The sequence below is a fragment of the Schistocerca cancellata genome, chromosome 5 (assembly GCF_023864275.1).
Source record: "Schistocerca cancellata isolate TAMUIC-IGC-003103 chromosome 5, iqSchCanc2.1, whole genome shotgun sequence".
Lineage (NCBI taxonomy): Eukaryota > Metazoa > Arthropoda > Insecta > Orthoptera > Acrididae > Schistocerca > Schistocerca cancellata.
In genome coordinates, this window is record NC_064630.1 from 119,585,010 (window position 1) to 119,609,424 (window position 24,415).

The window sequence follows — 24,415 nt, forward strand, 5'->3', positions numbered from 1 at the left end:
AGGAAACTTGCATTTCATGGTTGAGCGGCTGCTCATAAGCCACACAACATGCCGGTAAATGCCAAACGATGCCTCGCTTGGTGTAAGGAACATAAACATTGGATGACTGAACCGTGGAAAAACGTTATGTGGAGTGATGAATCATGGTACACAATGTGGCGATGTGATGGCAGGGTTGTGGGTATGGTGAATGCCCGGTGAATGTCATCTGCCAGCGTGTGTAGTGCCAACAGTAAAATTCAGAGGAGGTGGTGTTATGGTGTGGTCATGTTTTTCATGGAGGGGGCTTGCACCCCTTGTTGTTTTGCTTGGCACTATAATAGCACAGGCCTACATTGATGTTTTAAGCACCTTCTTGCTTCCCACTGTTGAAGAGCAATTCGTGGATGGTGACTGCATCTTTCAACACACTCAAGCACCTGTTAATAATGCACAGTAACATCTCTGTAATGGACTGGCCTGCACAGAGTCCTGACCTGAATCCTACAGAACACCTTTGGGATGTTTTGGAATGCCGACTTTGTGCCAGTCCTCACCGACTGACGTTGATACTTCTCCTCAATGCAGCACTCTGTTAAGAATGGGCTGCCATTCCCCAAGAAACCTCCCAGCACCTGCTTGAACGTATGCCTGCGAGAGTGGAAGCTGTCATCAAGGTTAACGGTGGGCCAACACCATATTGAATGCCAGCGGTACCGATGAAGGGCGCCACAAACTTGTAAGTTATTTTCAGCCAGGTGTCTGGATACTTTTGATCACATAGTGTAATCTGTCAATTGAACAGTAATATGTATGATTGTGATGGTTACATTCACAAGCTTTTTTGTTTGGAATTTATTGTCTTTCAGGCTAGAGATGTCAACAGATTGTTTCTCGGATTTCACTTCTGTGTAACTGCTATATCTCATGATTGAGTGGTGCCATATTATGATAGTTTGATGCAAAGTATGTATTTAATTTGTTATATGTTGGTTTGAGCTTTGTTGGCCGGTTGCTCATTGTCATATCAGTAGAAAAACTTTACGTATGATAAATGAAACAATGAGGAAAGCAATTTTTGTTGCTAATGTGTTGCATTTCAAATAAGTTTTTGTCAACTTGTGTCCATCTTGCATTGTTTAACAAAATTTCATCTTACAATTGTTGTAACAGTTATGAAGAACAAACCAGCTCCAACTGTTAGTGGCTTGTTTAATTATCCATATGTTTCAATCTTCGCTAAATCCATTTTCAAATAATAACAGAACTTGGCTGAGCAAACTGTTAATCAGTTTCTTGACACTGAATTGTTACTTATTCTACAAGAAGTTATCATGTTTCATATACAATAAGAACATTTTGTATATCTAGTAGTAGCCTTTTTAGTGCAATTTTTGTGAGTGTGTATGAAAATAATTGAGTGTTGGCAAATTATTATTCATTTTTCCAAGTAACAACATAGTAGTTTGGGAATGGTATAGTTTCCCATTTTAATTTGAAGATTCGAGTTCTTCTCCAGTTATACTCTGCAAAATTAGTTCATAGAAACATGATGTCCCACATCCTTCCCATAAATTAGTCTTAGCTCATTTTATACAGCTTATTTATTACATCTTGTCTTACAGTACGGTTGGTATTGGGGTCCAATTTCTGGAGAGGCAGCTGAAAAAATTCTGTCAAATGAGCCTGATGGGTCATTTATTGTTCGTGATAGTAGTGATGATCACTACATCTTCTCACTCACTTTTAAACTGCATGGTTGCATTCGTCATGTTAGGATAGAACATGATCAAGGTATGTCTAATATTAGGTGTCTTTTTTGTAAAGTGTTTACATATTTGACCTTTCTTGAATATTGGGTTGCAGCACATTGTTATATATTGTTGATAACGTTGTCTGGAAAAGCTTATGGTACAAAGAACTACAGTTTTTCTGCCTTTTTTCGTGCGAAATAACCATTACATTTATTTTACATTATATTTATGGTTATACTTTGTGATTTGGCATCAAATTTCATTGTTTTTCTCATAGGAAATTTTAGCTTTGGAAGTTGTACAAAATTCAAAAGTCATACTATTGTGGATTTCATCGAAAATGCAGTAGAACACTCAAGAAGTGGGCGTTATTTATTCTTTCTGCATCGTAGACCAGTACTGGGCCCGATGCGAGTGCAGCTATTGCATCCGGTGTCTCGCTTCAAGCAAGTTCAGAGTCTGCAACATATGTGTAGGTGAGTATGCCTGAAATAGATAAAAATTTTATATTGCCATAAGATGTTAGATTTAGCAACATCATTTAAAAGATTCACAGAATCTTGAAAATTGTGAAAGAAAATGCTTTTTTGAACTCCCAAACAGAAATTGATAGGGGAAGAGTGTAGAGGAAGAACTCCAGGAAGCACAGAAAACATACATAGTAAAAGAAAGGCTCATTTACCAACAAGCTGAACAAACAATTGTAGCAGGGCAGGGAGTCAGATTACAAGCATAGGTGATTCTTTAGCTGTCAGAACAGTTCCTTAGGCAAGAGAGAGGGAAAGATAGGGAGTAGAAAGAAAGGGAAAGATAACATAGAGCAGGGGGGGGGGGGGGGGGGACGACACAATCATGTCAAATGTTTGGTGTCAGAAAATTACAAGGTGGAGGGAGGGAGAAAGTGGTGAATATTAAAATTTAATTGCATTAAAATGAGCTGGCAGTTACTGATATGTCAAAGATGAAACTAACCTCAAATGAAATCACGGGTTGCTAAAAGAAAGAGAGAGCAGACAAAAGCTGATAAAATGCATTGGGAATGGGGGATGAAGTGCATGAAATTATTAGAACAGTCAAACAAGGAGACAATCACTGATAGAGAAATAGAAGTTGAGTGTTTGAAGTATAACGAAGAGGGGTGTAATTAAGGGTGTAATAAGACAGTAGGAAGCATCATGTATCCCTGTACACAGGAATTGGGTTCAAATTACAATTTTACAACTTTATCCAAATTTTCATTTGTCACAAAATATTAACTCTCTAACTGCTGCAGAGGTTGTTGTTACTTGCAATTTCGGCCACTGCATCATCATCAGTTATCTGACTACCTGCTCGCTAAGTTACTTGTGCTCAGACTGCTATTTGGTATTGAGTGACGCATGCAGCCTACCTCACACTGTGCTAGATATTTTCTGGAGTGTACAGTGGTGATTCCATATGGTGCTCTGACTTTGGCCACTGTTAATGTAACAGTTATTCGGACACTCAAAAGTTCCTGATTTCAACGATTCTCTGTGAATGTGTGCATGTCCGAAGGAACATTACGTCATACTTCTTCACAACAGAGGCACTGCAATTTGTATTTATCGGCCAACACCGGGCTTGTGACTTCCAAATAAAATGTCTCCCCTGTGTAGGAATAACATTAAAGGGATGTATAAGTACAGGTAAGACACATGAACGACGATGTATGGAAGTTGGGTTCTGTCCGAGAGTTGTGCTCACACAGCTGAAGCAGTTAAGAGGCAGCCACTTGCATAAAGTGAGGAATCTGTGTTTGAGTCCCAACCCAGCACTAGTTTTCATTCTCTTCATTCCACTATACAGCTGAAGGTGGTTCATATTCACAACTGCGAATACATTTCATGAAATTATATTTGTCTGCTGCCACAGCCATGGTAGTACTACTACTTTTCCAATGCATACTAGGTGGTCATAAAAACGTGAGCTGTGAGGCAAACCACCATACTATAGAAGCCCATTTCTTATATCACTTACTTGTCTCTCATGACGTCTATGAGTTCTTCCAAATCTAGATCATCCATTGCATCCATGTCTCTTTCATCTGTTTTAACTTTGAACAGAATTTAAATCTTCATATTATATTTTATTGTAATTGATTACCCAGTTCTTTTATATTATTTTTAACAATCCACCCTCTTTCTGATTTACTGAGCATTTTGATTCTTTTGTAGGCTACTGTTTGCCCCCATGAGTACTATTTTCCGTTACACCTATAAATATTCCCATGAATCTTGATGGGATTTTTTTATTGTTTTCTTAACATTATTTACTTTTTGTTGACAAATATGGTGAGTTTCTTCGGATGGATCGCTGCTCTATTATTTAAGGTAAGATTCGTACTATAAGGATGACATGTTGAGTTGCAGACAGACACGACAAAAAGAAGCTTACGCACTAGCTTTTGGCCAAAACCTTTGGCAGAAAAGGAAACACTTACACACGTTTGTTCACACAAGCAAGCACGCCTCATGCACATATGGCTGCATTCTCTGGCAGCTCGGACTGGAATATTCCATTGTTTTTCTTGTTTTTTGTTGATTAACCACTTCTATCGCTTCATCACAAATTTGTAAACCTTTTCATTTCCTATCTTTTTCTTTTCACCAACTGCTTCATCAGCACCTTCCTTGATCAATTTTTGTAGACTGTGCTATTCTTTATCAGTATTGTTTTTCGTATTTGTTCTACAGTGTTGTTTACAGCTGAGGCTTAAGCCATTGCACAAGTCAATTTATAACTATACAGATGAAAGACTTCTATGTGTACTTATTTAAGATCAGAATAATTCAGTTCAAACATTTAGTATTTATGTAGCACACTTCATAAATTTATCTATTCTGTAGTTGAATAAAATCAATGATGCAGTAAATATATCTTTAAAGATTTTCCAAAGCTTTTGAGCTTAGTAATTGTTTTTATGTTTCTGAGAAGTTTGTTATAAAGTTTTACTCCCTTGTGGAAACCACTGTTTTGGCACTGGAATGTGTTGATTTGAGTCCTATGTAAGTTTTTGTTTTGTCTGGTAAAGTGATCATGAATAACATTTCTCTCTCTCTCTCTCTCTCTCTCTCTCTCTCTCACTCTCTCTCTATCTTCCCCTCCCTCTCCCCCTCCTTCCCTCCCCCCTTTTTTGTAGTCTGCAGTCATTACCTATATTACATTTATTTTGAAAAATATAAGGGTTTCCGTAATGTAAGTGCATAGTAAAGGACAACACCGGAGATCTTAGAGGTTTACAAGAGTCTCTAGGTTTACATCCAAACTGATTCTAATTGCTATGTTTTGCAGTTTTGAAATGTATTTAAAAGAACAAATTTTGTTTAGAACAGTGGGCAAACATACCATTAATGAATGTGGAAAATAGACTCTCAGTTTATGATATGATTATGACCAGAGTACAAAACACTCCAACAGACTAAAGATTTGTAGACTTAGTGACTATGCAAAAATGTATGATAGATAAGATGCATGTAGGAATGGCAGATGCTGCAGCTGTTAATAATCACTTATTTGACACCAATGAACTGCCCTTTAACATGATTTAATGTTCATTCATGGCTTGATGTTTGCGTGACTGGAACTGGTGTTCAGTGAATAAATACACCTTAGGGGGGTTTTGTGAAATGTTTATTCACTATTCCTAACAACACATTACAGTAAGCTGTGGATTTGTCTGTTTTCACTGCCTAAGGTACGTAGACTGCTCTCATCTTTAGCCCATCTAGCTTCATTTATACAAGGTGTCCATAATTAAAGTTCCATTTTCAACATACTGTAGAAAGAGAACCACTGCTCAGAATGATGTCAAATTTGAAAGGCATATTATCGCTGCAAGGGGAAATGTCATGGAAGGAAAAAAAATTAATGAAAATTTTAGCAATATGTAAATGGGCTCAGCTGGAAATGACAGATAAATCGCAATACGACAGCTATGGTTGGAGTTGCACATTACACCAGCCATACAGTTCGTTGTGCATGGCTGCACAAGTTTGGCAGTCAACAGTTGTGGCACTGTTAGTTAGGTAAGCTCGTCCATCATGGCTAGGTCGTCCTACATTGGATGGGAAAAATCAGTTTTTAATTGTCCTGAGGCCAAAAACCATACGAAAAGGAAAATGACATTGGTTTTCAATTGTCATGGGACCAAAAACCGCGTGGTCGCCCCACATTGTCTCAAAACATTGGAAAGCGGAAGCTGATAAGGCTTGCGCCGGAAGTTGCACTTGGCTTACGCCCAAAGTTGTGGTTGATAAAGCGTGCTCACAAGCGCACACTGCCAGTATGTGTTAAGCTGCTACAAAGGCAGCTACATTGAATGAAGCACAGGGATGCCTTGTTACTTTCATCTTCACCATTCTACGATGTGCAAATCAGTTGGATGTTTGGAGCTTAAGAATGGAGAGAGAACATTTACAAACAAGAATAAGGCAGCAACTTCAAGAGGAATTGTGTGTTATGCACTCTTGTATCATTACGTACCTTTCATTTCAGACAGATAGCAAACAAAGACTTTGGTAATGCTTATTTGATTTGTAATTGGCCAATGACTGTATTTACTTGTGGTCATTGTAAGGTTGGTGAAGGTGTAGGTGTTTGTCTTGTGCACAGGTCATGGTGTCTATGAACAGGTGACCTAGACTGCCGATTGTATCTTATCACAGATAAAGTATGCCATGATTTAACCCAATTGCCCTTTCTTTGAGGGGAGACTTGCCTTCAGTTTTTAATTGTGTTGGTGTGAGAAATCACATAAAAAAAACAAAACGACATTTTCCAGTTGTCATGAGACTGGTGAAGGACATGTTCAATATGCTGTTCACTGTTTTCTGCCAGAAGTTGAAATCGGAGAAACAGCATGTTCCACAACAGGTGGGAGTGTCTTGGGGGATCATGTTCGAATGTATTGCACAATATGTACCTTCAGCTTAGCTATGTTCATAATTGGAGCACTGAACACAACATCTTTCATATAACTCCAGAGCCGGAAGTCACACAGATTAAGATTAGGTGATTTGCACAGTCAAGCTGTAGGGAAATAATGGCTGATAATTCTAGCATTTCCAAATTGTCTATACAGCAGCCATTGCACAGGTTTTGCAATGTGCGGAAGAGGGCCATCATGCACAAAAATGATCCTACCCACACATCCACACTGTCGAAGGTTTGGAATGATGTTGGTGTGCAAAAGACTCACACTATTTACCAGTGAATTACAAGGAACAGGACCCACAGGATTCATCTCTCAAAAAAATGCGGCCCTATGATAAATGATGCCATCAATCCGCACCGCGCTGATCACTTTTGTACTGGTTGTCATCTTTCTCGTTTCTTAGAGATCTGAAAAATTGTTTGTGGAATCTTACGCGGTATATTGTGGTAGGACAACACTTTCACCACATGTTTTTGAATGGGAATAATACGACCAGTTCCAGCACAGTTTCAGCAAGAATTATTTTTTAGTAGCTGCTGAAAGATTACACACTGCAGATCTTGTTTGTCTAGGGTTTTTTTGTAGTTTTGTCTGCAAAATAATCTCTCCAATATCAAGCATGGCCTGGGTTTTGTTCTGTTTAAAATAAACTCCACCAGATTGGAAATACTTTCAGCTAAAAATTTTATTTATTCGTACTTTTTGTTAGGAGCTACACCATTTTCACTATCAAAATTGATAATCTAAATCCATTATACTACACTTGTCATGAAAGCATGTCCATCTTCCTCCAGTACTGATAAAGAAGTGGCGGGCAAGCCAACATGTGCCCGGAGGTTGGAGACATTCCCACTTCCTAGATTCTTTGGATAAACTGTATCTTTGGCGGTTGATTACGTTACACTAGCCCACCAGACTTACAAGTGTACCCTGGTCCACTTGTCAGTCCGATACAGAAATTGCATAACTGTCTTGGCTTGTATACAACTTTTTATGACAACTCTAGTAAATTGTGGTGCTACAGAAGAATGCTGAAGATTAGATGGGTAGATCACATAACTAATGAGGAAGTATTGAATAGGATTGGGGAGAAGAGAAGTCTGTGGCACACCTTGACCAGAAGAAGGGATCGGTTGGTAGGACATGTTCTGAGGCATCAAGGGACCACCAATTTATTATTGGAAGGCAGCGTGGAGGGTAAAAATCGTAGGGGGAGACAAAGAGATGAATACACTAAGCAGATTCAGAAGGATGTAGGTTGCAGTAGGTACTGGGAGATGAAGAAGCTTGCACAGGATAGAGTAGCATGGAGAGCTGCATCAAACCAGTCTCAGGACTGAAGACAACAACAACATCACCCATTGATTCCCTGCTTTGTCTCACAACATAAATTACACAAACACATATATTGGTTTGTTGCCCAGAAACTTACTATAAAATAATACCATAGTTAAAACATTTTCTCATATTAGAATAAACAGAGCGCTAACTCCTATATCATCACTGATGTTACAAAAGTATATCAGTTCAACAATACTAAGCTCTCGTGAACCTTGTAGATTATGTGATATATATCAAGATTAAGAGGTGAAAGAAGCCAGCATAAAGTATCTGCATTGTGTGATCAACACAGCCAAATAAAAATGGTTATTCATGGTGAGCATGATGTGAAACAAAAGCACACTTGCATATACAAGAAAGTATAGTCTATTAACTATAGAACTTATAAGCATTATGGTTTATTTAAGTGAATGAGCAAGATTTCAAAAATTATGAGATTTGCTATTCTCACAATGTCGAGGTGGGTGACATGTATTGTCTCCTAGCATCATCATTAAAATAAAATCCCTCATTTGTCAAGTATACATATTTTGCAATTCATTAAATACCGCACAATTACTTAAACAAGCACGTTGGAATTAAGAAATCTAATCTTATAACAGAATTAAGTGACAATCAGTCTAGATACATCATCATTTTGCATGAGATATGTTACATGACTTAGTATGGTGGTTGCAATTTGTTCCTGTGACTTTATCTCACAGCATTTCATTTTTACAGTAAAATTCTTTCCAGATAAAGGCATATTTGTAGGCTCAATTTGTCCTTTTCTCAATATACGGCTTCAAAGAAACAACATTCCTAAGACCAAACAGCTTTCTCGACTTGTGATATACTAATCGGTCCGCATTCAGGTGGGGGTTCTCAATAATCTCAAACGGCCCAATGTATATATAAAAAAAACTTCTTGAGTTCTGCTGTTAGTAACTTCGATCGTTCATGGGATTTCACATGGTCGCGTACTCTGAATGTGGTAGCTTTTATTTTTCTGTTTCTCCTAGCTTCACCCACTTTCTTCATGGTTTTCTTTACAATATCTTCATGTTCTTTCATTGATATTGAGGCACATTGTGGAAAGTACATTAAGTCAGAAATAAGATTCACTGGTCTGAGATGAAACATAATTCCATATGGTGAAAATCCAGTAGAGCTATGCTGCAAGCTGTTCATGGTGTCCTCAAAGGTGTTTACATGGTCGGACCATGTGACTACAATATGTCCTGCAAAGTCTCCCTCTTTCCCTCATGTACCTTTCTGCTGGGTTTGAAGATGGGTTGTACACTGATATTAAGATGTATTTTGTGTTAATTTTTTCCATGAATGCTCTCCAGTTTTTTTGTGAACCATTATCAGATAGTATTGCTTTAGGTTTCCCTACGCTCTTGAAGTAATCTCTCTCAACCTTTGTAATGATCTCTCTACTCATAGCTTTACGAACAGGATAAAGTTTAATTAATTTGGAAAATACATCAATCATGACGAACATAAAACAGTGACCACCTTTGCTCTTAGGTAAAGGACCATAAAAGTCTACAGCTACTAAGTCTAATGGCTTATCCGGAATAATGTTCTGCATTTCTCCCTGACATGTTCTGTTACTTACTTTTACTCTTTGACGTTTGTCGCATGTTGATATTTCATTCCTCACCTTTACCATGTATTAAAATAGATTTTTTCTTGTATCTTTTTTACACATTTCTGTATTCCACAGTGACCGTAACTTTCGTGGGTGTACCTTATTAACTTCTCTGCATCACACTCTGGCCAACATAGCTTCCAATTGTCAGAGTCCACATCTGTTCTTCTAAAGAGTGTTCCCTTAAAGACCTTATATTATTTGTCAAGTTTATTGTACGTGTTTTGCCTAAACAGTCCTTAACCAATTTCCAGTTAGGATCGTCATTTTGTCCCTCCCGATGTTATTGCAAAGTGTCCTTATGAGCTTTTCATCTTGGATTCTCTTCATGTATCTTATTTTAAATTATTTTTCTTCCTCTTTATCAAAGATTTCCTCATCTCCTCCTACTGGTAACCTGGATAAAGCATCAGCTACTACATTTTCTGACCCCTTAATATACTCAATTTCATAGTCAAACTGTTGCAGGGACATTGCCCACCTGGTTAATCTATTATGATATAGTCTACACTCCTGTAAATAACTTAAAGCTTTGTTGTCTGAATACACTTTTATCTTGTGTCCTAACAGGTATGTTTTAAATTTTGTAAATGCCCAGTGTACCATGAGTAATTCTTTTTCTGTGACGGTGTAAGTTCTTTCATGTTTAAGTAACACTCTACTGGCAAATGCAGTAGTACAATGAAGATGTTTTCCATTCACAACTTTCTCCTGAAATAGTTCTGCTCCTAGTCCATAATCACTGCTGTCAGTGTGAAGACAAAATGGCAAACTAAAATCTGGTCTGTGTAAAAGATTGTTCTTACAAAGTTCATTCTTAATTTTCTCGAATGCTTTCTGACACTCTTCAGACCAATTCCATGTAGCATTTTTTCTAAGTAAGTTGCTTAAACATGTTACATTAAGGCATTGTCCATTTATATATTTTTGATAGAATCCACAGATTCTGTAGAAAGATTTCAATTGTTTTCAGTTTCTAGGAGATGGAAAGTTTACGATGGATTTTATTTTCTTAGGGTCTGCACTTATCCCTTCCTTAGTAATGACATGACCTAAAAATTTGAGTTCTGACACACCAAATTTACATATTTCTAGTTTTAATGTCATTCCTCCTCTTCTGAGTTTTTCACACGCCTTTTTCAATAGCTTCAAATGATCCTCCCAACTTTGATTTGACACTAATATATCATATACATAAATGGTTAATTCTGACACAACTTCTTGGCCAATTACATAGTCTAGTGCTCTTATAAATTCTGTGACTGATGAGTTTAATCCGAAAGGCACTATACAATATCGGTAACATCTCCCATTGTATAAGAAAGCAGTGTACTTTCTAGAACTAATTGCAAGAGGTACTTGATGAAAATGCAAAGTTAGGTCAAGGCTTGACATAATTTGGATATTTTTAAATTTATGTAACAACTCATCAATGTTCTCTGGGGGTCAGTTTCTCTGTATAAACATTTGTTTAACTGTCTGGAATCTAGCACTAATCTGACTTGTCCATTAGGTTTATTTACAATGACCAAGGGATTCTTATAAGGGCTTGTACTCTCAATGATTTCACACACTTCCATCTTTTGTAATTCCTTCTACACTGTTACACTTTTCAAGATTGGAATACTGTACGGTTTTGTAAAGAAAGGTCCATGTGGTTTCAACTGCAAAGTACGTTCGTATCCAATTACTTTACCTGGTATATTGCTAAATACATCACTATATTCCCACAAAAATAATTTCAAATCTTGTTTTTGGTTCTCAATTAGTTCTCTAGCTTCGGCTACTTTTTCATTTACCAAGTTTTCAAACTCTATATCATCTGTATCAAAATCTGTGACTTGGCTTTCAATGTACTTACCTTCTTTTGTAAATTCAATACTGTTCACAGTCTTATTCATACTCGACACACTTGATGTAAGAAGTTTCATAGCAATGACTTCACCACTTGGTAGAGTCATCATTAATTTCTGTCCTACCCAGTCAATTGCTGCACTTACTTTTATTATCCAAGACATGCCTAGGATCAAATCCTCTGTGACATCAGGAATAATGAGACACCCATGTGACCATGATACTCCTTCAATTTCAAAAGTAATAAAAGCCTGACTCCTTACTGATTTACTGTGCCTCCCAGTAGCACCTGTTATTTTAATTCCTACTACACGTAACTCAACATAATCCTTATCAGTTTTCAGTTTTTTACTTAATGATTATGATATCCCAGATATTTGACTTCCTGTGTCCACTAAATACTTTCCTTTCCATGATCTATCTGTACATCAATAAATGGACTGGTTACATCAAAGTCAATTTTTTTTATTAATATTCTCATGTAATAAGTCATCTTCAGTTTCACTAAAACCCATATCCCTTTCTAGTGTCCTTACCTGTATCATTACTTCCAGAGTTATATGCTTTTATTACCGTAATTTCATTTTCTTTGGCCTGGTTACTATTCCTGAATATTTCATTAATCCAACTACATCCATTTGTGATATTGTGTGTCTCTCCTTTATATTTATCTCTTAACATTTGTGAAATGTGGTACTTAATTCTATGCCACCATTCTGGATACAAAGTTTCACATATATCAAGTGTTACCTTTCTGAAATTTTCACCATCCTTAATGGCACTACTGTTAACCCATAAGTTAAACTAAAATTGCTCACTATCTGACATGTCATCATCTACTCCCCTAATGCTGTTAAGATTACCTGCTGTCAATTCCCACTCATTGTTTTTCTTACATGTATTAAGATCAAATAGCTCATTGGCTAAAATTCTGACATCCTTATCATTCAAATTGTCAACTGTGTTCATGTGTACTTCACTAACTTCATTACTATCCTATTTTATATTAGTAGTCCCTAAAGCTCCCAACTACTCACTTACACCAATAAAACATCTTTCTTCACTACTATCCTCAATCTCCTTTTCTTCCCAATCAACATCACAAAAATTATCCTCTGGATCCTCTGCACCCTTACCTTCAGTATGCAGATACACATTTAAATCATCTTTACTATGTGCAATTGTCATTCCTAGCCCACCAAACTCTTCCATAAGTTCTCTAATTCCTAACACACTTTGATCATTTGAACAACTATTTTCCAGCAAGGTGTCCCTCTCCGCCCACTCATAGAGTAAATCTAAGTTTAATTCTTCTTCATAGTTCTCCAAGCAAGCAGTGTCTTTAAATAACTTACCTTTTGTTTCTGGTTTATTTGTATGACATATATTATTTGTAACAGATACCACATTAATGGGATAACACTTCTCCTTAAAATAATTACTCATCATGTCACTGGCATTTTTCTGTTTAGTTTGGCAGTTTGGGTTGGCCCTTTCCATTTGTGTATAAGTAGCTCCTACCTTGCGCACTGCCAGTGGTGCCCTATTCAGTTTTAACTCCTGTCTTGTTGCCTGTTCAGTTCTTCCCATACCATTATGACTATGCAACTCCTTTGGTTTATTTTCAAAGTATCTGTTACCAAATTGATTATGGTTATTTCCATATTGATCCTTGTAATGGAAATTGTTTCCTTATGATCCCTTGAAGTTGTACTGGTGATTTCTCTGATGAAAATCATTACTTCCAAAATTGTGTTTCCCCAGTTTGTATGATCTGTCTTTTGAAAAGGGTTTTGACTATGGTGTTGTGGTTTACCCGTTTTCTCAATAATTCTGCCTAGTTTGTCTACATACTTCAAAAACTGATCTGTTGTGTCATCAGGTCCATAAGCTAATTCCCACTGTAATTCATATGGCTGCCTTCTTTTTAGTGCGTCGATTTGAGTGAGTTCATCAAAAGGTTTGCTTAGGTGAGTGAGTATCCTTAACTGATTTTTGCAAAATTGCTTCATGCTACTAAACTCATGTTTATAAACTGGTCCATTCAAGAATTCACTTTTTATTCGAGCTAGTTCTGTCTCTGACCAGAATTTACTTAAGAACCTCTCCTCAAACTCTGCAAAAGCCATTCCCTCAGTACAATAATGATTAGTCCATGACAGTGCTTCATCTTCTAGAAATCTTTTCACAAATTTAATTTTCAAATTATCATTCATATTTGGAAAAAAATTATCTTTGCATTGCTGCAGGAAATCTACTGGATCCATACTGCTCTCATCTGAAAAGTTTTTTTACTGGAATATTGCACCACATATTGCCAATATTGTTCGCCAAACTATTGGTTTCCATGTTGCTACTAACACTTTCAAGTTTCTTAGTGATGTCATTAATACTATTTTCTAAACTCTTGACTTCATCTTTGCGGATTTGCTTATTTACATCTATTTTTTCAGTAATGATTCCTATGTTTTGTTCAAATTTGCCTTTTGGTTGAAATATTTTATCATCTACATTAGAAATACAATCAGATAATGTATCTTCTGCTTGTTTGATATCTGCATGCACAACTTTAAACACATTATGGATTTTCTCTCTACCTGTGCTAATTTCAGTTTTCAGACTTTTTTACTTTTGCATCTACATTTTTAACCTTTCTCCCAACATAATTGACCTTACCCGTGATCTTAACCATATTATGACTCAAACTGGAAATTTTTGCTTCTACTTTTTGAAAGTTATCGTCATTTTTCTTTTCATATTCTTTGAACTGTTTTTCAAATCTATCACTCATGTCCTTAAGATTCTGGTCTAACTGAGCAGTGTTGTTTTGCTCCATTTGATTAAAACGAATCTCACTATTTTTCTCCATTTGTTCCAAATGAATCTCATTAGCACTGAGTCTGTCTTTAATATTTCTTAACCACTCCCCATTTTGTCTGTTAGTGTCATCAATTGCCTTAAATTTTCCCTCCGTATAATTCATTATTGTTGATAACATGTCTTTAAGTTTATCCTGTCTTTCCATACGAGTTTCAACTTTCTCTACAGGATCCAGACTATTCCTGTTGCATTCACTTTCGTATGATAAATTTACAGTGGTACTAGCATTAGCGATACCATTGTCAATACTTTCCTCTTTTACAATTGTCATCTTTTTACACAGGAATAAACAAAAACAAAAAAATTATCTTTGCTAAAGGATACTAAATTATCTTACTCACAGTTCACTGATTTTCTTATCTTATAACATCTTTGTTGATTGGTGGCTGATGGAATTCACAACACTGAAACAATACACTTACATGAATATTGCTTTTTTGTTGCACAACACTTTACACTTTTATCTTCTTTCTTGACTTATTGCGCAGTTATTCTTGCTCCAGTAACTGCATTCCGTTGTCTTGAAGGTGTCAGCATACGACTTTCTTGAACATTTTCATCCAGGATGTATGAATTCTGTCGTTGTCTTCGCAATCTCTGTGGTAATTTATTTCGATAACTTTTTCAATAATCCCGGACGATGACACCATATTGTACTGGTTGTTATCTTTCTCATTTTTTAGATAACTGAAAAATTGTTTGTGGAATCGTACACGGTATATTATGGTAGGACAACACTCTCACCCCGTGTTTTTTGAATGGGAATAATACGACCAGTTCCAGCACAGTTTCAGCAAGAATTATTTTTTAGTAGCCGAAAGATTACACACTGCAGATCTCGTTTGTCTAAGGGGTTTTTGTAGTGTTGTCTGCAAAATAATCTTTCCAATATCAAGCATGGCCTGGGTTTTGTTCTGTTTAAAATTAACTCCACCGGATTGGAAATACTTTCAGCTAAAAATTATATTTATTCGTACTTTTTATTAGGAGCTACACCATTTTCACTATCAAAATTGATAATCTAAATCTATTATACTACACTTGTCACAAAAGCACATCCGTCTTCCTCCAGTACTCTCTCTCTCTCTCTCTCTCTCTCTCTCTCTCTAACGAAAGCGCTAGCATGTCGATAGACACACAGACATACACACAAAAGTCAAGCTTTTGCAACCAACGGTTGCTTCATCAGGAAAGAGGGAAGGAGAGGGAAAAACGAAAGGATGTGGGTTTTAAGGGAGAGGGTAAGGAGTCATTCCAATCCCAGGAGCGGAAAGACTTACCTTAGGGGGAAAAAGGACAGGTATAGACTCGCACACACACACATATCCATCCGCACATACACAGGCACAAGCAGACATTTGTAAAGGCAAAGAGTTTGGACAGAGATAAACATTAATTTTGTTCTCATAACTAAGTTACGCGAATCCAAACCATTCACACACAGAAGACTAGAAGTAGTTTGCATGGAGAGAAACTTTAGCTTGTAAACCTATGATGGAATGTTACGTTTGTCTTTTACCATTTGCTTAAACCCCACTGTTGCTGCTGAACAAATTACGGTGTAGGGCTTAACTGCCCGTACGGAAGTAGGTCCTAAAAAACACTCCAGGGAGTTTCTCAATCACCTTGTGATGTTCTCAGTCAATGATCTACTAGTATATCAGTGTGGCATCTTCAGTGAATGGGAAAATGAAGGCAATGCATCTGAATAATGATCAGTAAACATCTAATACTGTTTCACTTTTTTGTGTCCTGAAAATTTCTTATACAGTTTTTTAGCCCTATATCGGGCCTTGTCCAGTGCTTCAGTCTCGTCAAACCATAGACAGTCAAGGGTACATCTCGTGCAACAATTGGACATTGTACAAGGTGTTCCATGCCCTGTCACATTTGTTGTCTGCTTCATGTCTGGGCACCCATTTAATAAGATTTGTTTTGATTGACACTATACCTGTTCTGATGTGATTAAGTGTTTTTCACATCTTCCAGCTTGCTGTATTTCCACTGGGCATCGCTTATGAATCAGGGTAGTCTTTCAGGAGTTCACTTAGCTCAGTTGTGAGAAATCTCTTGTCGAATTTTCATCTGTCTGGTCTGCATGAAGCGCCATGTAGCAGCTGATGTGCATTGAAAGTCTGCTTGAATTTTTCTGTATGTTCATGGACAGTTCTTTGGAATTCAGGGTCTGAGAATCTGGCAGCTTTATATAACTTCTCAAGTGGTATGGGTTACAAGTCTTCTGTTGTTAGTCTCCACACGTCATTTAGACTTGTTGGATTGCGCTTATCAGGAGCATGAGGAGCATCCTTATTTTGCTATTGAAAATAATATTCCATCAATGATCACATTCACTTGCACTTTTAAAATAATTCACTGGTACACAATGTAGCCAAATTAAGCTATCATACACGCCTGTTTGTTGACACAATGAAACAATGTAAATCCAAGAAGCAAATCCAGAGCATGGAAATGGACACCCACGTGGCACCATCCTATGCCAACATATTCATGGACCCTCCAGGGGAGTTCTTTTTAACCACTCAGAAGCATGAGGAGCATGCTTATTTCGCTATTGAAAATAATATTCCATCAATGATCACATTCACTTGCACTTTTAAAATAATTCACTGGTACACAATGTAGCCAAATTAAGCTATCATACACGCCTGTTTGTTGACACAATGAAACAATGTAAATCCAAGAAGCAAATCCAGAGCATGGAAATGGACACCCACGTGGCACCATCCTATGCCAACATATTCATGGACCCTCTAGGGGAGTTCTTTTTAACCGCTCAGAATCTCAAACCCCTCCCCTAGTTTAAGATTCGTTGATAACATTTTCATGATCTGTATTGAAGGTGAGAACACTCTATCCACATTCCTCCAGAATTTCAACACCTTCTCCCCCATTCACTTCACCTGGTCATCCTCAACCCAAGAAGCCACCTACCTTGATGCTGACCTCCACCTCAGAAATAGTTACATCTGTATCTCTGTCCATTTCATACCTACCAACAACCAGCAATACCTCCATTTCAACAGCTGCCACCAATTCGATGCCAAGAAGTCCCTTCCATACAGCCTAGCCACCCATGTCCATCGTATCTGTAGTGACACAGTCCCTCTCAAAATATACCAGGGTCTCATTGAGGCCTTCACAGACCATAATTACCATCCCTACTTTGTACAGAAACAGATCTACCATGCCTTTTCTCTCGAGTCACCCCCAGCTTTCTGAAGTCCCACTGTCTGGCCACAGAGGAGCATTCATCTCGTGAGACAGTACCACCAGGACCGGACCAATGAATCACATTCTCCGCTAGGGTTTTGACTACCTCACATGTGCCCTGAAAGGAGGAATGTTCTACCCACTATCCTTCCCACCTCTCCCATAGTGGTATTCCGCCGCCTATTAAACCTACACAATATCCTCCTCCATCCCTACACAACCCCTGCTCTCTACCCCTTGCCTCATGTTTCATATACATGTAATAAACATAGATGCAAGACCTGTCTCATACAGATTCCCACTGCCATATACTCCAGTACGGTGAGAAGCATCGCCTATCCCACCAAGGACAGGGCTACCAGCAAAACCAGTCATGTGTTCTACAAACTTAGCAGCAGCCACTGTGTTACATTCTATGTGGGCATGACAACCAACGAGCTGTCAGTCGGCACAAATAACCACTGACAAACTGTGGCAAAGAAACAGCAGGACCACCCAGTTGCTGAGCACGCTGCTGAACACAGTGCTGTTCATTTTAATGACTACTTCACAGCCTGTACCATTTGGATCCTTCCTACCAACACCAGCTTTTTTGAATTGTGGAGGTGGGAACTCTCCCTGCAATATACCCTACATTCCGGTAACCCTCCTGGCCTCAAACTTTGTTAGTATTTGTCGTACACCCACCTATGCCTTTCCCTGTTCTCACTCCAGCACTAAACAGCCCTCTATTCTACTACTTTCATTTTCCTCTCTCTCCCTCCCTCCCTCCCTCCCTCCCTCCCCCTCGTGCCATATGTGTAAGCTCTCAGCTGCACTTAGCTGCCCTATCCTGTCTCCACCTTGTCCTTGTGTGTTCCTACAAACAGCCCTTTACTGTCCCCCACCCGTACCCTGCTACCCCTTCCCATCCCCTCCTCCTGTGTCCCCACCACCCAGATTGCTTCTCCCATCCTGTGCTGCTGCTCGCAATCTGGCTTCAGCAGGCAGATATGTGGTGGTGGTGGTGGTGGTGGTGTGTGTGTGTGTGTGTGTGTGTATGTGTATGTGTTTTGTCTAATTCAGAGGAAGGCCTTTCTGGCTGAAACCTTACTTACTTGATCATCTTTTTCTTGTGTCCGTCTGCAACTCACCATCTTTTCATAATATTAAACAATGAAAACTCCAGGATGGACTGTAACAATATTATGAGAAGGAAAGTTGCTACTCACCATGTAGCAGAGATGCTGAGTCACAAATAGGCACAACAAAAAGGCTCTCACAATTATAGCTTTCGGCCATTAAAGCCTTCATCAAGAATACACACACACACACACACACACACACACACACACACACACACACACGTGCGCGGGCACAAACACAAACATAACTGCAGTCTCAGGTAACTGCACTTTAAGATGTCAAAGAATTGTGCAGATGTGATTCACAATTCATGTTCAGTTAACTAGATATAAAATAAATTGTGTCATATCTCAAGGAGAAACTTCAAACTTTTAGCACAGTAGAGGAATTATGGCTCAGGTTTAAAAGAATAGTTGACAATCCAGTGCATTGGTTAGATACATACCCAGTAGAACAGTTCATAATGGCAGGGAATCTCCATGGTATTCAGTCACTGCAAAGAAACAAAAACTACGGCGTATTAGGTGTAAACAAAACATAGGACTATAGATAGAGACAAGCCGAGTGAAATGGATTTGGCTGTCAAGAGGGCAATGTGTAAAGCCTTCAGTGTCTACCATACGGAATATTATCAAATGATTCCAGAATGAGATTTTCACTCTGCAGCGGAGTGTGCACTGATATGAAACTTCCTGGCAGATTAAAACTGTGTGCCCGACCGAGACTCGAACTTGGGACCTTTGCCTTTCGCGGGCAAGTGCTCTACCATCTGAGCTACCGAAGCACGACTCACGCCCGGTACTCACAGCTTTACTTCTGTCAGTACCTCGCCTCCTACCTTCCAAACTTTACAGAAGCTCTCCTGCAAACCTTGCATAACTAGCACTCCTGAAAGAAAGGATATTGTGGAGACATGGCTTAGCCACAGCCTGGGGGATGTTTCCAGAATGAGATTTTCACTCTGCAGCGGAGTGTGCGCTGATATGAAACTTCCTGGCAGATTAAAACTGTGTGCCCAACCGAGACTCGAACTCGGGACCTTTGCCTTTCGCGGGCAAGAAGGTAGGAGGCGAGGTCCTGGCAGAAGTAAAGCTGTGAGTACCGGGCGTGAGTCGTGCTTTGGTAGCTCAGATGGTAGAGCACTTGCCCGCGATAGGCAAAGGTCCCGAGTTCGAGTCTTGGTCGGGCACACAGTTTTAATCTGCCAGGAAGTTTCATATCAGCGCACACTCCGCTGCAGAGTGAAAATCTCATTCTGGAAACATCCCCTAGGCTGTGGCTAAGCCATGTCTCCGTGATATCCTTTCTTTCAGGAGTGCTAGTTCTGCAAGATTTGCAGGAGAGCTTCTGTAAAGTTTGGAAGGTAGGAGGCGAGGTACTGACAGAAGTAAAGCTGTGAGTACCGGGCGTGAGTCGTGCTTCGGTAGCTCAGATGGTAGAGCACTTGCCCGCGAAAGGCAAAGGTCCCGAGTTCGAGTCTTGGTCGGGCACACAGTTTTAATCTGCCAGGAAGTTTCATTATCAAATGATCTTTCACAAAACCCAAAGAAATTCTGATCATATATAAAGGCTGTTCATAGCACCACAGTTAGGTCCAGTCCCTAATGAATGGGACAGAAACTGAATTTGAAAGTAGCAAAGCAAAAGCTGAAGTGATCAAACAGTCCACGGGTGTACTGTTGGTTCATAGTGTTCAATGGGCACAATATTTCGGTGAACAGACAACTTGCCATCGTCAGGTGCACTGACTAACTGAGCTCCTGAGGACGTGCAACCGACTAAAAGCGCTGCCCCCGCGAGCTGCTCCTTCCACTCCTGCAGCTGCTCTTCGGTGGTCACAGACACACTGGCTTCAGCATCTGTGATAGCATTGTTGTAAGTACTCTATCTGCCCTGATCGCTAGGTCATTTTATTTGCTGAGATTCTTCTTAATTAAACTCAGTACTGGTTCCTAAGCCTTGCAAAGATTATAGCCACAATTTTGGTTGATGAGATCGTCCCTGGTGCAAATTTCAATTGCTTCTCTGATGACGCTGTCTCAGTATTTGGAAGTTGGTACGTTCATACTCCATCGTGTAATTGTAGGGCAAACAGTGTTCTGCGAGTGCTGGCTTGTTGGGGTACATCAGTCATGTGTGCTTCTGGTGTTATCAGCAACATTGTTTGACAGTGTGACAATTGACATGGAACCTTTTATTTGCTGGCCTTCCGCAAATCAAGATAATCTTTTATGCTTGCCAATAATGCTCATGTTTTATTGGGTGGGCAAAAGACAGTTTTTACTCCATGGTTCTTCAATATGCGTTCAATTTTAGGTATCATGAGAACAAGATTAGAATTATTACAGCATGCACAGAGGCAATCAATCAATCATTATCCAAACGTGAATGGAACAGGAAGAAACCCTAACAGTTGGTACAGATGAACGTTCCCTCTGCCATGCGCTTCACAGAGGTTTGCAGAGTATGGACGTAGATGTAGAATGTCTGCTCATCAGAGGTGCTGACTAGTGTATTTTGTGATAATATGGGTTGTAATATTTTTCTCAATATGTAAATGACACCACAAAGTAAACCAATACAGCTCACTTCAGCAAACCATAGTCACCCACTACAATAAAACGCTTACACCCACTACAATAAAACGCTTACTTTGTGTGGTCTCAGCAGCCGGAGACTGTGGTTGTGTGTGTGTGTGTGTGTGTGTGTGTGTGTGTGTGTTATATCTCCGACGAAGACCTTGTTGGCTGAAAGCTTGTTTTCTGACAGTCTTTTCATTGTGCAGCTCAGCATCTTTGCTATTTGATGAGTAGCAGCTATCCTTTTCATAATATTGCTACAAAACACTTTGAAGCAAATAATACATTCCTTGAAAATGGTAAAATTGTTTCTCAATCTCCAATTGACCGTAGTTAATATCAGTAATTGAAATTATGCTAAAGATATACTATGGCCCAATTGCACATTACTGCATCGCACACTCTATTGCTGGCACTTACTGCATAAGCAACAGTAGACCAGGAACACCTACAACAAAACCTACCAAAACCTAAATGATGCAGGTGCACATTCAAAAAGTAAACTAATGTGGAAAAATGACTGTAGGCTTACAGGTTTGCCAGTTTTCTACTCTACTGGAACCCTGTTGAAAATGTACGTTGTAGAGTCCAGCACTTCTCATTGAACAGTAAAAAGCATCCTGGCGACATGAAGAGCATACCTTATGTGTTATGTTCACCAAATGGATGTTGCTGTTCCTTTCAGACAAGTTCATGTCAACTATAGGCCTCATTTGCGAGTAGGTTTATTGTGATGTGAAAGTAACAGTCCTAGGCTTGTTAACACTAGAACGGTGGAGTTTCTGACATTTCTAGAACAGTGGAAAGCAATTTTCTTGAACCCTATAAAATATTTTCATATTTCACTGACACAAGCACTTTAAATTAGTATACGTTTATCCCTATCTTTTTGCGTGTTACAACAACAATTATTTAACATGATGATTAGTACATTATTTACTTATTTCAACAAAGCAAATCTTACCAGTTTGTCATTATTCATGCTAATAAATTTCCCAAACTGTAGCCTTTATATATAACTAATTTTAGAACCTTCTAACCACATTTAGTATTTGTGGTCCATGTTGAACTCTCATGTTTTCTACAAATGGCTTTGTTGTACTCAAGTCATTGGAATCTGCTAGATGTACTTCACACAGGTGACTTTTGTTTCATGCACATTTTTTCCGCATAAAGCTTTTTGGCACTTTACACAGTTGTCGCTCGTTTTGTTGCCTTTGCAGATGCTAATTTGTCATGTCTTCTTCTTTCTAGATAATTTTGGTCCCATATTCTCTTCTTTTGTCTGTTCTTCTTCTGCTCTTTCAATCCCTTGAGTTCATTTGCCAGCAGAAGTACTAACTTCTTCCTTTCCATTTTCTTGTTTGCTACTATTTTGTAGATGACCCATATATTTATTGCTGCCATGTCCAAGATTATGTAGAAGACATGCATTGGCCATCTATGTGCAAACTTTGTGTTACATGTACAAGTTATTTTATCAGCCACGTCCATGCCATACTTCGTTGCATTGTAGAATGTTATGGTGTCAGGTTTCGACTTTCCTTCTTTGCTTATTGCTGCTTCAGTATGCAGTGTACTCTGAAGAATGCAGTCTTTATTCTATTTTTCCTTGCTATACAGCCATGGTGCAGTCTGTGTTGCCAGTCTGGTGCAGGATGGTGGCAGATTGTATTTCAAAATTTGGTACCTAATGATGTCTGTGAGCTTCCTAACAAGTTGAAGAGATGTGTTGTATGTCATCATGTTTCATTCTTAATTTAGAAATAGCTGCATGAGACACATTGTATTCCCTGCAAGCATGTCCTCTTTTGCAAGGTATGGGAAACCATTACTTCATCTATGCCTGAGCAGCAGTCCAAAATTTGAGACTCAGTTGAGTGAACCTATATCTTGTTTTCCTTGGTAACAGTTGCTCGTCTATATGAATACTGTTTTCCATTAAATTTTCCCAAATTTCAGATACAAGAGCAAATTTGTTGGCTGGCAGGCATTGTTTTCCATTTAAATGGAAAAGTTGGAGAAGCTCTTGAAATCTGTCCCTTGACATAAAGTATTTGATGAATTAGGCACCCAAGAATGCGACCAAAGATCATCTGCAGACATACCTTTTATACAGATGATGCCCCAAGCATATATGGCAGCTATCAATTGTTCCAGTTCTTCAAGTGACACTGTCCAATAATTATTTTTTAGAGTTTTTGAGCATTTCATTGTGTGTGTTTCTTAATGAGTCGTAGCATCACTTCATCAAAAATAAGACAGAAAGCTCTGATGACAAAGTCGTCCATTTGTTGACAAGTATAAGTAGTTGGACCTCCTCTCTCCTTTTGGATGTTCATAGCTGACCTTTCTCTAAAAGCTGAGGAATTGGCAATGTCCCACTCATTTCCATCCCTAACAATCATCTTTGTAGAGGTATTCAACTGGAGCTGCTGTGACAAATAAGGTGAGAATTATTGTAGATCAGTGTCTGAAACCACCTCCACCAGTTCCTCCTCTCACATTGTCTTCATCTTCACTTGTCTGGTACAGAATCGTCATCTTCATCAGTGAAGTCGATTTCCAATTTGACGTTGGAATTCTCTAAGAGACATAACATTTCTTTATCAGAAAGTCCACAATGGCAAGAAGTTCTAAAATGTCTTTCATGTGAAAAGAACATTACCCAAATGATACAATGTAAGCTTTGGCAGATTGTAATGTGCACATGCCTAGACGCAAAAATGTGCAGAAGCAACTCTACATAATTGCTGATTGTTACCACTTTTTAGTTGAATTGTTTACTTATATTCAGAAGAGAAATTACAGTGGTATCAAATTGTCCCAGTTCTAGGTATATCACATGAAATGACCAAAAAAATTTGAATATTTTTGAACTCCTAATACATCATGGTAAAGAGGAGAAAAAATTATGAAGATTCACATAATTTCAAGACTGAAGTAAAAAAAATGGATATGAAATTGAAGGAAGAAAAAAAAAAGTATGATAGGATGCATTTTGATCCGTTCTGCCATTCTGGTGGTAGACATCTACATGAGTGGTGTTAACTAATACTGCATATGACACAGACACTTGCTT

General features: G+C 38.5%; 1 protein-coding gene across 3 annotated transcripts in view; it reads left to right on the top strand.

Moving 5' to 3' along the window:
* The window catches only part of LOC126187843 (uncharacterized), an 82,771-nt gene that overhangs the window by 37,957 nt on the left and 20,399 nt on the right, over positions 1 to 24,415 (top strand). For all 3 annotated transcript variants that reach the window (XM_049929152.1, XM_049929154.1, XM_049929153.1), the window contains exons 5-6: positions 1,605 to 1,773; positions 2,011 to 2,209. In XM_049929152.1, coding sequence (XP_049785109.1) covers positions 1,605 to 1,773; positions 2,011 to 2,209 — 368 coding nt within the window. The remainder of the gene's footprint in view (positions 1 to 1,604; positions 1,774 to 2,010; positions 2,210 to 24,415) is intronic.